This window comes from Pseudopodoces humilis, chromosome 5, assembly GCF_049639895.1.
Source record: "Pseudopodoces humilis isolate 2021_Gansu_Grassland_sample_001 chromosome 5, ASM4963989v1, whole genome shotgun sequence".
NCBI lineage: Eukaryota > Metazoa > Chordata > Aves > Passeriformes > Paridae > Pseudopodoces > Pseudopodoces humilis.
Genome location: NC_142204.1, coordinates 9,540,252 through 9,557,857, shown reverse-complemented (window position 1 = coordinate 9,557,857; position 17,606 = coordinate 9,540,252). Strand labels below are relative to the sequence as shown.

General features: G+C 35.8%; 1 protein-coding gene across 5 annotated transcripts in view; it reads right to left on the bottom strand.

The window, feature by feature from the left end:
- CCDC91 (coiled-coil domain containing 91) overlaps window positions 1-17,606 on the bottom strand; it is a 133,885-nt gene that overhangs the window by 64,708 nt on the left and 51,571 nt on the right. For 4 of the 5 annotated variants that reach the window (XM_005533123.3, XM_014261667.2, XM_088055528.1 and 1 more), the window contains one exon: window positions 4,324-4,401. The exons of the other annotated variant lie outside the window; for it this stretch is intronic. In XM_005533123.3, the coding sequence (XP_005533180.2) occupies window positions 4,324-4,401 (78 nt within the window). The remainder of the gene's footprint in view (window positions 1-4,323; window positions 4,402-17,606) is intronic. 5 annotated transcript variants of the gene reach the window in all.

Sequence of the window (17,606 nt, the reverse complement as noted above, 5' to 3'; positions counted from 1 at the left end):
TTCAGAGCTTTCTCTCACTAGGGAGAAACTATGTCTAAAAAAAGATACCCTGATTTTAGATTAACTTCCTTTGGAATAAAATCCTTTAAAATTTCCTTTATTTATTAGAGGGTAACTTTTCAGTTCAGAGGTGTATTATTGACACAAATATTTTTGAAAGAAAATCTGATGGCCCCCACATATTCCATGCTTTGAAAATCTACCTGTTCTTACATTCTGAAAATCTGAAGAAACCCCACCACCTTATACTGAAAACTGATGAACAAAACTCTTCCTGCACCAAGGGCTGGAAAGAACTCTGCACCTTGAAGTTCATTTCTATAAGGGAAACACACATCTGATTCATGCAGGCTGTCTTTTAGAACACTATTAATTGCATAAAATAATCTACGGAAATAAAACCCGTCAAATAAATACACCTGCCTGTAACCTCATATTCTTTAAAGCTTACATTAGAGCACATTTTATATTATGAGAAATAGAACAGATTAAAACTATTAACTCATCTATTTACAGAACTGTGACAATTTCAGAACAAAAGTTTGACTAAACAAGCAGAGGAGAAATTCTTATGTTGCTTGTGGTAAATATCTTAAGATGTGATGTGATCCAACAAGCATAACTTCCAAGATCTACATTTACTTTTCTTACTGTGATTAATTACCAGGGATAAAAGTTTAAAACAGCAATGACATGAAAGAGAGAAATTAAATAAAATTAGATAAACATGAGAAGGGGAAACTTGACCTACATAGAGCACTGAGTTAATTTTTAATTTGCTTTCCTGTGGTTTTGTGGACTGTGTTGTGGATGGTTTATTTGTTGTAAGGAAGATTAGAATATGAGATGCTTAACAATGGCCAGGGCTTTTGAGGGTTCGTGCTACAAAGCATCAAATGCTCTCTATTAATGGATTTCCCAACACATTCGACAAGTGAATATTCCAAAGATAACTGAATTTAATTTTAAGGGCTTTGGTATATCCAGGGCCTTAAAAATAGGTTGTTCAGTATTTGACTTCTTGTGTAAGCTGCATTTTAAGCACTGCTGCCATATTAAGAAGGACCAATCAGAAGTAGGAATTGAGGGGGTTTGTCCTCAAACTTGAGTACCTGTTCTGCTCAGAGATACTACACTAGTGAAAGATCTATATGAAGAAATACTGTCCCTTTTACAACAAGTAAGTCCACAAAATACAGGAAAGGGACTAGAAGTTAGTGTAAGCCATTTGGAAGTATAGGAAGATAATAACAACTGGGGTCTGCTGCAGTACATTTTCAAGGAGTGGAATTAGCTCTGAATGGAAGAAAACTGTGATTTTCTGGTTACCAACTTGGCAGCCGTGTACTCAGAAGCCACAAAATAGCAACTCTCTTTTCCTTTGTAAAGCAAAAAGAAGGCACGTTCAAAATCCACTAACAATAACACTTGTCTATGCCAGAAATACAGAAAAGACAAATCAGTAAACTTTCTTCCACTGTTGTTCCACTCAAGGTTTCAATACCTAAGTTACAGGATTTGGGTTTGAGGCATTCTGGGGATTATTTCCTGGGGCTAAGGATGAACTGCTCAAATTTTTACAAGCTATCCTTAAACAACTAATGTTGGACGTTGTAAGTTGTGCTACAGCTCTGCTTGAAGTGCCACCACAAAATTATAATTCATTGGTTTCTGAGAGGATTAGTCAGAATTCCCACACTCCTGATTGCAACACAACCTAATTAGGGCCTGAGCAATCCCCTGATTGGAATAACCTGCATCAGTTACTTTATTAAACCCCCAGGAATGCAAAATAAGCCTGTTGTAACCACAAACAAGATTTTCCTCCCCATGCCTTTTAAATAATTCATAGATTTGTTTAGGTGAATTTCTGCACTCAAGGTAATTTGAGGATTAATTAGATAGTACTTACAAAAAAACCTAGTGAAAATGGAAATTACTTCTGCATATAAATGATATATATTAGAGTAACACACTCTAAATCCTGAAGACTTATTTTAGCACAAAATTAAGTCTGGTTTATTGTGAGTAAATGAAAATAGTTAATGAATCTCATGATTTTGTCTTTCACTAAAAGGACTAATCAGATTTACTTTACATTCCTAAACAAATGCTACATGTAGGAACCTTTATTTGGTTATCTAACTAATTCCCACCACATCTGACATATAGAATAAATTCCTAGGGATCTTAGCAGTTGAAAACCCCCAAAATGTAAGATACTACTTTTATAATTACAAAACCACATTTGACTCATGAAAAATAAAACAACATAGCCCTGTAACATATTGAAATATTAACAGTGAATCAACATTGTAAAAGAATCCATGAGATAATTTTCTCAAACAAAAACTACAGAATAGTTTTTGCCTCCACTTAATTCCCTGATGATTCAGTGTTACTTTTCTAATTAAAGTTCACAGCAAAGGGTTACAAGAAAGGTATTAAACAACCAACCAAAAAATGCTTGAGTGTATTTTAATCTAGCAATCCTTTCTGATTTTAGTTGCTACCCTGATGAGTAAGTCACCTCATGTTTGCAGACAGGGCTGGTTGCAGTAATTTACTCAGAACTTGACTTATCTGATATTATTTCTCATCAGAGTGGTCAACTAACCATGCAAGGCAACAGGAAGTCTTGTATGAGGTACATTCATTTCATGGTTCCCTGGTATTAAAGAGTGAATTTATGTAACTAGAATATAAATATTCTATGAGAAATAATACACTAAATATAAACATTGTTTAGAAACACAGGGTTCAATTAACTCCCTAATCTTTTGTGCCGAATCACTGAAACTGATAAACATAAATCTAATTTTCCAGAAGGCATATCAGATCTACCCAGCTGCTGCTGACTGACTGGTAAGAAAGCTTTCAAAAATTATTATAGCACATAAATGTACCCCTTTACCCAACTACACAGGAAGAAATTATTCCTTTAAAGGGCCAATATAACCCATGCAGAGCTCTCATTTAGTTAATACAAATAAATTAAAATGGTGAAAAATTACATCTCAGAAACATTCAAAACTTTCATTCAATACTATAAAATTGCTGGATTTCTTAAAAGAAGGAAACATAAATGCAGCAATTATCAAAAGCTCGCATGCTTTTTCAAAATTTAAGTTCACACAGGAACAGCCAGATATTTGACATGTATCTAGAACAAAACAGAAATTAATAATTCTGCTACTGAAGATGTTCAGTGGCACATCCAAAGATGCACACTCCAAGTAAAATTCCCTTTTGACAACTTCTAAGACAAAGCGATCCTCAAAGAAGTAAGGGAAGAGAAGCACAATAATTCTCCCACTGAAGTGAAATGAGGGAGGCATGGAGAAGTGGGACATCACCAGTGGACATGTTTGTTTTCTCATGAATGGAAACTTTTGAAACTTTTTTCTGGATAGGTTCAGAATGAAATTAGTCTAAGTCATTGATGGAGACAGAGATATTTCTCCAGAGAGCCAATTTCAATATTAGCTAGAACACTACTAAAAGTTATTAGCAAAACTATTAAAAGGCTTTCTTCTTATCATAAAATCATTAATACTAATGATTATACTAATACTATAATATATGACTATGACTATACTAATACTAAATTAATACTAATTCTATTAATATTAATAGAAATTATCTCTAAAATCATTGAGTCCAATCCCTAATGCAGCACTGCCAAACCTACCACTAAATCTTCCTGCCCTCCATGCCAGATGATTCTTTGGGTACAAATTACTGCTACTGAACAGTTAAAATCTGAAATTCTCCCTTTGTGTTCTCAGCTCAGAGTTGCCACCAGGTCTTAAGTTTCCCCCTTAATTTGTCCATTTCCCATTACCAGCTTTTCTCTGGACAGATCCATTTTAATTAGAATTCTTAGATTTACCTTCTCTTCCTAACTTGTTGAAAGTTTTTGTCCTTTGTGCGTTTCTTACTCAACAGAAGAACAAATTTACACACACATTTATGCTCCATGGTAACATCCAGTTCTTTCATCTTATAAGCTGACAGGAACTAAAACAGCATGAAGGAAGACTCAGCATTATTTCATCCATACCTTCCTCCCTTAGTGCTGTGTAGATAAAAACCTGCTGAACTGCTCTGTGATGCTGCTTTCCTGCAAGTGCAGCTCTGGAGACTGAAGAGGTCCAACATGTGGATTTGTGATAAACAATACAACCCAAAGTTTACCAGAACTGACTGAGAATTTTGGGTTTGTTCTGGTTTTAAGTTTCCTTACTGAAAATAGCTAACCAACTTTATCTGAAGTTTTCCAAAAACCATTTGGAAATTGTGTTAGCTTGGTTACTTATTCACCTTGAATTCTTCAACAATAATAGTTAGGGCTTCATGTCCAGCTTTTCTCATGTCTTCTAATTCCTGCTTATGCTTTTCCTGTACAAAAATACAGAAAACATTATATAACAATATAGGCACCTGACATAACAATTTTTATTAGGAGAATAAAGAAATAAATGGCAATTAATTTCCTCAGTCTTGCATCTTTCATGAAGAAATGCACACAGCTTGATTCTTTAGATATTACATAATGTATATGAATATATATGTGTATATATATAAATATAAATGCTAAATTCAAGTAGGTCCCATTATTAAACTTATTTTTATTTCTCAATTTTAATTTACAGACTTGAGATGATTCTGATAGTAAAAGGTTCTAAAATCTTAGAAAATTCGGAGACTTAGAAAGAAAGTTAGGTTTGGAAAGCCCTGGAAAAAGTAGGCCCTGAGAAATGTTAGGCCTTGTGCTTGCTAACGATCAGGTCAAACTGCACCTGTGTAGTCAGTATATGATAAATGATACAATTGTTAGATGTGATTAGATATAATTATTGTTTAAAGAACATGAGGAACAATGTTAGGGGGCTAGGGGGGATCACGAGAAATCCATGCTTGGGTAAAAACAATGCTTACAATAGAACAATGTACGTTTAATAATTAATATGTAAGTTGTATAATGATAGAGGATAAAACATGTTCAACTCCAAACCAAATTGGGTCAGATTTGGGTCTGTGTACCCCTGACACCCAGAGCTCTTCAATAAAGCACCTTCATATAATCATCCCATGATTATGTGTGTTCCTGAACGCTAACAATTCTAAATGGTTCTCTAATATATTTTTTAGAAAAAAAAATACCTGCAGATGGCAAATCACCTGCTTAGTAAATGTTATTTACTGCCTCTACCAATAAAAATGTTGAGATGAAGTAGAATCAGATTGAGTTTCCTCAGAAATGCACACCTGTCTCCTACTCATTACATGGCTCCTCTTTTATCTTTTTATTTTATTCTTATGATTCCCAGGAAAGTCTTATTGTAAAATAAATCTTAAGTAGATTTTTCAAACAAATCTGCATTGTTTACTTTTTATTTTCTGCACAGTTATGTAAAAGGAACCTGGAGAGAAACATTCTAGCATTTTTTCCTTTACCTAATAGTTTACTAAGTCTGCAACGTGAACACCTCATTGGATTCTAACCAGCATTTCCCACTTATCAATGAGCAGCACCAATTTTTCCAATCACCAATTAGTAAGAAGATGAAAAATATTCCCTCCCTCCTTGTTCTTTGCTTCAGGGTCTGTTCTTGTATCAGCCTGTGTGGCAGTACGTAGTGGCTTTAAATCATCTTGGATTTAAATTATTGGATTTTGGTGCAGAAAGCAGAAACACATTAATAACAAATGTTCCTTTGCAGTGATCATAGGACAAAACCATACACAACTTACACTATATAATTTTTTGGGTTTTGTGTTGTAATAAAGTTGAAATTAATTAATACAATTCTATGCTTCCTTAGACCTGTGTGTTTGGAATAAGCAAAATCTAGTGTCTAACAAAGCATGTAAGACCATTAAAAATTAATTAACCAGTCTGTAACTGTATTTGAGATTTCTACTCTGTCACTCACTTCCTTTCTCCTGAAAGAGTCACCTTAGTAAAAACTAGGAAGCAACAGCTACACAATCCACTTACCTCTGCCCCAAATATAATGAGACATCCCGATTTTCTTTAATAAAACTGTGGGCTTTATTGAAGCCCAGCAAGAACAACTGCTAAGTAGAAGAAGAATAGAAAATGGAAATATTTTGCTGTGTACATTAAATACCACATCAAACAACAACACACAACATGTGGGTACAACATTTTAATCCCACTGTGATGCAATCGTGTATCACTGACAACACAAATCATTCAAACTGATATTATATGGCTTAAAAAACCCCAATTGTTTTGACTGAGGAAGTAAGACATCCCATTCTGTTAGAAAGCACAGTTCCTCTCGCTTGCTTTACCACACAAAGCAAAACACAGAGAAAAAAAAAACCCATTTGTCCTCTTATAATAAATTCCCCAAGTTTTTCAGAACCAGTGACTTGTTCAAGGTCGTGTCATAAATGTGAACAACTACCACAAGTTGAAGCGTCAACACCAAGGCACTCCTGTAACATCTGTAAAGAGTCTTCTATTCCTGTAGGAAATGTTCAAGACAGTTATCTGAGTTGCTGCTGACTGCCTGTCTTCTCTAAGGCTGTGCTACCTTCAAAGGCAGCTGCCAGTCTGAGCCAGTATCTCAGAAAGTTATGCACTCCTTTCTCTCTTCACTTCTGTACTAATTCAGAAATATATTAATTCAAGAAACTATAGTTCCCTGCAGGTAACTGAAGTAGTTCAAATCCATCTTACGCAGCTTTGCTTTACACAGTTACATCATTAAAACTCTTCATAGTGAACCTCTTTGCACTGCGATTTTTGTCTCAATAAAATCAGCTGTTCTTTAAGAGCATAATTTAAAAAAATCACAAATAACATTTAGCATCATAATGATTCTGTTAAGAAACTGGTAAGTTTTTATTTGAAGATATAAATATTTCCTTCAATTCACCCAAGTACAGACTAAAAATAGTAATACTGAATGCAAGAGAACTAAATCAATGAGAAATCGAGGTAAACATGGTAAGAATCAGTCCACAATGGCTAATTAATATACACACTAGAGTGTGCTACTGGGTATAAAATAGAGATTTAATATTTCACTATTTCTGTTCTATATTTCACTGTTTCTGTTCTGTTGTATTACTTCTGAAGTAAGAATGTGAGCTCTACAGAACTAAGACACACATGCATCTCTAGGTCTCTAGCAGAGCAAGTATTTTCACTTTGGTCCTATCATCAACATCCTAATGAAAGATACAGCTAAGAACCTAAAGATATGGAAAAATATAGGGAGGAAAGAACAATTTCAGATATCCCAAGATAAACAAAACCCCACATTAGGCACAACCTTAAGCTCACCACAGGAAGCCAGGAGACACTGTGATTTATTTCATACAAGTAAATATCATTTGTACCTGGAGTATAACAGTGGAATATTTTTAGGTTTATAATGAAGTGAGGTAGCAAACAAACTTTCACAAGCAACTGCCTAACATTGTGGTGGTGAGGACATTTCCTGCTGTGCTAGAAATTATTTGAGCCAGAGTTGAGTGAGTGTGAACAGAGCAGCCTGCTGGGAATATTATGACTGATTAAATGTGAACAACTATGCAAAGGAAATAATATGGAAGAGCCTGCACATACCCTAAACTGAAAGATAATTACAGTTCCCACACCACTCTCCGAGTATTTGCATTGTATAACAAGGATCCCTACCCTGTCATATTTAAGACACTAATATTTTGTGAAGAACAGTTACAGTTTATATCTGCTCTTTTTTTTTTTTTACCTACAGGATGTGCCTACAGAACCCTTCACTGAAGAGGACATTAAACAAAAGAAGTGCTAAAGCTAAAATGTTATTAGTATGAATGCGCATTTTGCTACCAAAACTGTATGGTATGGTATGGTAAATAGCACCTATGCTTGGCTCAGGAAGCCGTCTCTGGCTTCCTTGAGGTTTTTAAAAAATTACACAGATAGCTACTTTGGGATGAAGCTACATATGTGCCAGGGCAACTTATGTCCTGAATACTTTCCTACTTCCCCACATAATCTAAATGGTGGGACAGGATAGCAAGAGGAAGCAAGGAAGAAGGAGTGAACAGGAGAACAATGCCAGGGAAGCTGACAAGAGAACATTTCAATTAAACAAGCATGAAAGGAATTCTGAGCTTCATTAGGATATTTTCATGTCTCTTATCTGAAAAGCACCAGCCTTCAGATCAAATTAAATTCTACCATTGTCCATAAAGGACAAAATATTAATTTGGAAAGGGTTGCCAGATATCACCAATGACTACTGATACTGAAGCCAGTTATAAAACTCAACACAATTTTACATAGCACATGTAGTTAAAAATCAGTATTTATGTAGTTCTTTACTGCTGTACATTTTATGATACATATAGATATGTATGAAGAAACTACACTAGGAGAGTTTTCCTTCTTTCTATAGGTAGGAAACTGACCCACACATTGCAAGGGTCTGGAAAAACGGACGGCTTAGGGAAAAAGGATCATGTTGGGAAATATTTAAGCAAGCTGAATATAATTAAGTCTGTGATGCCTGACAGGATGAACCCACAACTGCTGAGGGAGCTGGCAGATATAATTGTGAGGCTCTGCTCAAAACCTGTGGGCTGATCACAATGACCTGGAGAAGTGTCTGAGAACTGCCGGTAGGAAATGTCATCCCTGTCTTCAAGAAATGACAAGAAACCACAAGGAGGTACAAGCTAAGCAGTCTCAACTCAGCAGCTGGGAAGGTAGATAATTGTATTGGTTTTTCCTGGGACAGAGTGAAGTTCTTCACAGTAGGGGGCTATGTTTTGGATGTGTGCTGGAAAAAGTATAGGTAACTCATGGGTATTTTAGTTACTGCTGGCTTTTGACACTTCTCTAAAATCCTAATGTGAAAGCTGCCTAAGTGTCCACCAAAGTGAGGCAGATTGAAAACCGGCTGAACTGCCACGCCTAAAAGGTGGCAGTGTATCCCAGTGGACAAGAAGCTGAACATGAGGCCAACAATCCTGGACTGCATTAGGCTAAATATTACCCCCAGGTCACGAGAGAGGATCCTCCAGTCCACACAGTTAGAGCCATTCCTGGATTACTGTGTCCAGTTCTGGGCTTCCTAACCCAGAAAAAAACCCATACTGGAAAGAGATCGACAAAGGGACACAAAGATGATGGGTCTGGATCATCCTTCACATAGAGACTGAGAGAGCTGGGGCTATTAAGTCTGGAGAAGAGAAGGCTCATTATCAATATGTATAAACATACCTGAAGGGATGATACGAAAAGAAAAGAGTCAGGTTCTGGAATGGGATGCACAGGGAGATGGTGGAGTCACTGTCCCTGGAGGTGCTTGAAGAAAGACTCGATGTGGCACTCAGTTCAGTTGATAAGGTGGTGTTGGGTCATAGGCTGGACTTGATCTCCAAGGTCTTTGCCAACCCAGTTGATTTTTACCAAATCCTAATACACTAGGTATTAATCCTGAGGCTGCCTGGTTTTTCTCAGAACTTTTCTACAGAAAGTAGTAAAAAAGATCTTACAAAGCAAACAGTAGCGGAGTGCTGCATATTTATTACAGGTGAGCCCTTCCAAAGGACCCACTCCATACAGTTCACTACAGTACACATATTGTTTTCCAATATTTATTCTGGATAAAATCTTTTATTCAAACATAAGAAATGTTAAATGTCAAAAATAATAGTAACCAAATCCACAATTTATATCAATGAAACTTTAACTAGAAATCTTATGTGCCAAATATTGGTAACATTTCCATCTGTAGCTCTGTTAACCTTTGAGAAGTAATCAACATATGGTTTAGAAATATAACTAATTGAAAGAATGTGTACTGAATTTTCATAGAGTTGTACTATTTGTAACACATAATGATGTTCACAGCACATTCCTAGAGGATACCTTCAGTCTTTTCATGGATGTTTAAAAACCAAAGATGACTACAAAGAAAATTGACACTCAGTCAAGTAGCTTCAAAAGCATGCAGGAATAAATTTCACTTAAGCATGAATAAAAACTTTCCAAGATTTACTTCTATTAGATATAAAAAAGAACTCATAGCATCATCATGTACAAATACTCTAATAAATTTATGTTGAGCTCTAAGATTAACATACTTTTGAAATTTTTCCAATGTAATAAAAAAACCTCATTGTTTTCTTCCTTGTTTTTGAAGAATAGAAATAAGTTTCATTATAACATAAACAATCATACTTAGCACAAAATCAACAGAAAGACAAGTTATATCTTTACATTTGAATCTCCTTTTCATTTTCAGTATGTGAACTATTTTCTTTGGCTGCCTCTTTAATTAAAACTCTGAGAACAAACAATGGTGATGTACTTACCTATTCTTTCAATCTTAACTCCTTTTCTGATTTGTAAATATATTTTGGAACACTAAAAGCATTCCAAAGCAGACATACTATATGAAAACTGGCTGATCAACAGCTATTTTCCCATCAAAATACAAGCAAAGCATCTTCAACACAAATCGTTGCCATGCTCATTCCGGGCTACAAATGTATTTTTGTTTGTTGGTTTCTTGAAGACAAATGATGATGTGCAAGTTGAACAAAACTCAGAGAAATCACTGGAGACACAAGTATCCATCTTTGCATCAAGTTGCTGTATTTTTTAGTATGAAAATTGACAAGAATTTAGATCAGAAAATAAAATAACCATCAGCTTGGAAAATTGAGCATCAAATCAAAGAGTTTGGGATAACGCAAATACCAAGAAAAACAGACACTGAAGAAGATGACAATACAAACTTTTAAATTCTTTCTTAGCTGAAGGTCTGCATGAAAAGCTTCTCTTGACCTTGTTTCAGAGAAAATACAATCACTCATCACACTCATCACTTAGACCATATTGTCCAAACCAGAATGCAAACATCATCTGCAACTGAACTCTCAACATTTTTCCTCCATCATGGAACTGCTATCAAGCTGTAAACATCAAGATTAACTTGTTGGTTATTTGTTTTGCTTCCTGAAAAGTCATAAATAGTCTAAGCATGAAGGGAGGAAAAAAAAAATCCAAAGAGACAGAAGTTACACCTTTGCCAGAGAAACCAAAGTATATAAAGAAAACAGAAGAACTAACTACTCCTCACTTATTTTAAGATATTGCTATGGATTCTGCAAGAAAGGGATTTTTGCCTAACCTCAGAAATATTCTAGCTGGAAGGAAGTATCTCCCACAGTCCAGAAAAAGGTATCCAAATCACAGATACAGAGATTTCATAAGAAGTCCTTCTCACTTCCAGTGTATCTTAGGGAACTAATAATGCTACTAAACATTCTGAATTACTCTATTTTGCTTCCTGTAAAACCTCACACTGAGCATGGATAGGTTTCACAGTACAAGCTCCTATTCTAACATAGCAGATATACCAAAGACCACCAGAAATGTTATATTCCATACAACAATTATTTAAGTTTGCAATAACTGATACTTGGCTAGTTTATCATTTCAAATACTGCATTAATCAGATTTTTGGTTCAGGCATTCCTGACCCTGCCCTTAAGTGGCAATGAGGCAGGCCATATTGGAGTAAAATACTCCAAATAATTCAAACTGGGGAATATCCCCTGGACTGGACTTATAACTTCAGTGACTGGGAGCAGGCTATTTATTTTTCTCAGATTATGACCAAAGTATTAAATCACAAAATCACACAATCATTCATGTTGGAAGGAATCTCTGGCAGTCATCTAGCTTAACCTCCTGCTGAAAAAGTAAGATCAACACTGAATTCAAAACAGATTGCTCATATCCTTGTCCAGTGAGATCTTGAAAAACTCTGAAGATGGGGATTTCACAACCTCACTGGCTAAGACATCCCAGTGATTATCTTCATCATAAAATACTTTTTTCCTTTTAAGAAGTTGCAACGTCCCATGTTTCAATCTATCACATTTCCTGTTAACCACCTCTACAGAACCTACCTGGCTCCATTTTTTGGACAACTTTGTAGGTATTAGCCATCTTCTACTAGGTTTCCTCTAAGCTCTCTCTTCTCCAGACTGAGTCAGTGTACACTGCAATCCTCTCATCCAAAATCTAGGAGTTTCATCACAGAAGGCAATCTGGTTGGTCAGGCTTAATTTCTCTTTTGGTAAATCCATGTTAGCCATCTCCAATCACCTTTGTCATGTGCCCAGAAATGGCTGCCAAGAGCACCTATGCCATTATATTCCCAAAGACCAAGAGGCTGGTGTGCTTGGATCCATCCATCATCCTTCTTATCTCTTTCCAACAATCAGTGACTTCCCCCAGTCTCTGAGTTCATGCAGAACTCTCTCATAGCAACAGACAACTCTCTCATCACTCCTGAGCTCTGTGGTCTGAAGCTACTCGTTTTTACAAATAGCACCTCTTCTCTCCCATTCCTTTTTGCTGAGCAGATGAAGCTCTGGCTGTACTTGCTTCCCAGACACTGCGCATTTGTATGTGCACATCTGGCATGCGTCCCCAGAATCCAGTCAACTGTTGTGCTGGTTGATGCATGAAAGCCTGTTTTGGGTTATTTCTTTCACCACCTCCCACCTTTGATGTGACTAACCCCCCAGTTCTTATAAACAGATGTTAAACTCACATGTGGGAGCAGAAAGAAAGTCTTGCTTTGCTCTTTTACAAGTAACACGTAAGATGGACAAATCAAGATGATAGTATTTAATTCTCAAGAATGTGTTAAAGAACTTGGGCTTGATTAGCAAAGATGATGACAACATTCTGACATAATCAAATTGCCTGACATCAATGAAGTTCCAATTCTATTTTTTTTTTTAACAAACAAACAAATAAACAACACCCTGACCTCCTCCACAAAACCCCCTTATAGTTTGGAGCCAAGATATAAACCTGGGCATCTAAAGAGCAATCCCAGGTGAAAACTATAACATACATTTATTAATTTCTCTATTTTAATTACTGTGAAACACTGAGGTACTGAACTAACAGCAAAACTAGTTACTCCAGAGGAGAAAAGTTATGTTTGAGGATGTAGGGTAGATGGAAAAACTAATCAGTCTCTTAAAAAAAAAGAACCTAATCTCTTCCTCAAAGCAAAGCAGTCTCACTAAAATCACTGAACCAATGTAAAAATATATAATTTTTTTGTAAGTTAAGCCAGAAAACATCAGATGCAACATTCAGAAAGAGTCAGCAATGATTGATGCCACCTTAAATTACTTAGAGGTAACTAAAAGCTGTGTTGAATTTAAATTGGTTTTTGGTGTTTTGGGTTTTTAATTAAACTGTGATTTGAAAAACACAGACCTATTAAATTTTTTAAAATACAGATCATTAAGCTATGTCAGCTGATCTATTTTTAAAATGTATTACTATTGACCACAAAAAGTAAATGGATTCATACAGAATCCATACAGCATTCAGAATGCTAAAGTTACAGTGAAAATAAAAATAGACATCTATCTGTGCTTTTAAAAATATAGTCTAAGAGTAATACAACTCAAGACTCATGACATTTTATACACTGCATTTACTTATTCACCTTGATGATATTAACATTTAAACAAAATTGAAATAAATATTCTTTGATAAATGCATAAATATGAGCCAGGGACTGACTCTCCCATTACTGTATCTGACATTCATTAACTCTCCAGATCTTTTCCTTGTTGCCTTTTCATTGTTTCTAGAACACCCTTCATTTTCTTCCACCCCTCACTCTGTCTTTCCCTCCAATGATGTTAAAACCACGATTCTCATATTTGAATTTTTTATTTTGAACAACAGTAATTCCACAGCTCCCTCTTTAATCTATTCAATATGATGCAGTTAAAAACAAAAAGGCAATCTCCCCCTTTCCTCCCTAAAAAAAAACCCCAAACCAAAAAACCCCACCAAATATCCCACAGCAGCCAAAACTTTCCCTCCCCAGTAAGAACCCTATTGTTGCTGAAAGAGTGAGAGGGAGAAGCAGAGGGATTCTAATTTGGACACAAATATTGTTTCCTCTAACTCTACAAACCCAGACCATACAAATGACACCCCTTTTGAAGTCCCTCAGTTCCTTTCTCCAAGCCAGCTGGCAAGGAGGCAAAAACAAGCTCACTCTTCCTTTGTTGTATATGAGAAATTAAAATGTAAATACATTTTTAAAAGGCTGTAGCATTAGGACTGAATTTGACAGAAAGCTTGAGCTGTGTTTTAGCTTGGTTTGAAACCTCTTGGTATTTTATACTACGTCAGACCTCCCATAAATTGGCTTACCCAGATGAGAAAAATCATGATTAAGACGCGTTCTTGTTCTGAGTAGCTTCCCTCTTCAGAAGGGCACAAACACTGCTTACAGTAAGGCTCTTGGCTAAAAGTGTTTGCAAAAAGGAAAAGTGAATCTTGCTGGAATATAGCCTTCTCAATTGGATGTATGCAGATTTATTAAGAATATGTAAAGGCATGGAAGCCACATGTAAAAATGTAAGGCAGTGCAACACCGGTTAAAAATACAAAATATCATAAAATTAATAAAATTTTTATTCTTCTTTAAAACAATACTATTTGGTTTCTGTTGTGCAATGGAAAATTCATCAGCTATGTCAGTGACTGGTACAGGATAAGATAATTTAGTTGGTGATGACAGAATGGGACTGTGTTGAAAGTTGATAAAATGTCACAGGAGTTGCAACACACCTCAAAGAGCTGCTATTTTTATTTAACAAAGAAACATTTCTCAAAAGAATGTGAAAGTAAAGACAGACAAATCTGATGTAAGCAGGAGGAGAAGTACCATTGGATCCCCATTCATAAAAGAACTCTCTAATGAAAATAGTATGCAAAATACTAGGTTTGTTAGCTAAAATATCCCCTTTCTTCCTGCATGGGAGATGTCCACTGCATTTTTGGCTGAATTCCATAAAGCCCTGAATAATTTTCCTCAGTTGACAATGGTCACCATATTTATAGAAAATAACAGCATAGGAAATCTAAGACTAATCTATCTTAAAACAACACCACTGAATTGTTAAAGTGACACACAGTTGAAATGTGTCTTTATAAGCAGTGAGTCTAAGTCCCGGGGACTCAGGGAACTCCCCACCTGCCCAGCTGAATGCAGCTGCTTTCCCAGTGGGGATTCTCCGGAGGTAATGGAACTCCCAAGGGGCAGAGATGTAATCACACTCCATATGAAATCCTGGAATTGTTCCCTCTACTGACCTTTATCAGTTTTTTTTCTTTATTTACTCTTTTAAAAAAAGTATTTTGCAAAAGTATTTCACAAAGTATTTTCACAAAGTATTTTCACAAAAGCAGGCATCACACACTGTCTGGAATGAGGTTTGTCCTGGGGTGACTTTATGATACTGGTATCCCCAATCGTCTGGTTTATGTTATATATTAAGTTCTGCACCTTTAAGACTGGCTCTGAGAGTAAGAGAGGGGGAAGAAGAAGCGCGCAGTTTGTGTTAAAGAAAAACTTCACTCCCACGCATCCCGCTCCTGGACTGTAGTGTCTGCATCACAGACCGAAAGCGGGACAGAGCTTCTCTCTGGCGTTTAGTTAGTTTTAGCTAGCTGAGGCAGAGGAGTTCCCTGGACCTTTGTGGTTTTTTGGATCTGTTCAAGCCTGCTCTGGACTGAACACCCAGCCAAACCCTGGGAGCTCACGCCTGTGGCCCACCGGGGCCTGAGCCTCAGCACTTTCCAGTGCCAAAAGGACTGATAAGAACCTGAGCGAGCCGAGCTACACCACATAAAAAGGACTTTTCTTCCTAGACTTGCCATGCCATCGAACAGCAAGAGGTTTTATTATTTAATATTATTCAATTTCTGCTAAATAAACAGCTTTTTCCACTTCTCTCCAAGGAATATTTTTTTTTTCCTTTTCCCGGACCAGTTGGTGGGGAGGGGCATTTCCCTGGGGAAATCCCCATTTGGAGTTTTCCTCCCTAATTTGCCCTAAACTAGGACAAGGTTCTAGCTGAAAAAGATGGAAATGGATCTCCTTTGCTGCTCATCACTAACAAGAACGCTCTTCAAGCATAAAAAGTATCTTTCCAGTTATAAAGCTTGAATATAAGGGCAGTTCAGAACATTTTCCATTCTTTGTTGTTTATGAGCTCAAACTGTGTTTTCCTTCCCAGCTTCCCTGAAGTTATCAAGACTTATTGCAAATTCTCTGCCTAAAAGGTCAATGGAAATTTGCTTTTCAATGACACCCTCACTTTTTACTTATCTCAAAAGAATGACAAACTTAGGTTTTCAAACTTTGAAAACCTAGCACAGAAACTTCACGTTCTCCCTACATAAATAGGAAGTACATTAAGCACAGACTTACTGGCTGAAATTATTCTTAAAATATAAAAAAATATTGTAATATCTAAAATAATATTATAGTTACATTTCTCTCAGTCTTTTATCACAACACCTTAGATTATTTTTTAAGCATTATTCAGACCTTCATTTGCATAATTTCATTTTGTCCTTATGGTACTCACTTCTGGAAATAATGTTAATCATCCTAACCAATTATTTGCCCGAGAATGCTTTAATTTGTAATGCATATCCAAAACCAAAACACTCCATGTGTTTATCAATACATTCAAGTGATGGTTTTATTTTTAAGGAATTGCACAGAACTGGGAAAAACTGTTTTATCTCAATATCCTCCACGTTTAAGAACAGATGTTCTAGTTTTCATTAGTATCGGCTTTCTTTCAATGATAAAACTTTTGCCAAGAATAGTAAAAAAGTTCTCAGGTGTTTAAATACATGATTATTTTAAATGTCACATACTCTGCTGGACCTTTTAAGCCTTCAATGAGGAAAAAAGCCTTACAGAAGTCTCAGCAGCAAAAGGTTATTTATTTATTTAAGAACAGCAACAGTAAAGTAATACCTTATCTCTGGAACTACTTTCTCAATATCAGGAGTTATATAAAAGTGATCTATTACACACCTTTGCAGTAGTTTAAAATACTAATTATTTGTTGACACTTTGCCTACATATTAACATTTTTTAGCATTTCAAATAAAAAATAAAGGCATAATTAGTATGGAAGCTTCCAAAGTAACTGAGAAGGGATGAATAAATTCAACTTTGATATGTAAATCACAAGAGTTTCTTGGGTATGTAATGACTTCCAGTGTGTGAATTAGTTAGATTAGAATACATTTATACAAATAAATTTGTTTAATACTTGGCAAATGATACTTTTCAGCTGGGTTTAGAAACACAAGTAAACTGTGTTTCAACACCAAGTGTATACTATATACAAATAAAATTTAATACAGATTGAGAAAGTAAATTTATAGGTGTAGCGGGTTAATTAGGCAATAAAAGTTTCAGTAATGTATTAAGCTGCATTCTGCAGTCATTCATAGTTTATTAATGAATTATAAACCAAATAAGACAATTTAACAGGTAAAGGGCAATGAAGGAACAATCCTTCAAATTTCTCCCCAGAACATCATCCTGATACTTGCTGTGCATCTTATGCCTCCAAGAGTATAAACAGGAAGTAAAAATTCTTTTAAAAGTACTGATAATTTTGGCTAATATTGGCTATTTTGGTTGTGTGTAATGCTCAGCTACTCACAATAATTTTGCTGTCTCAGATGCCTTACATTGAACACA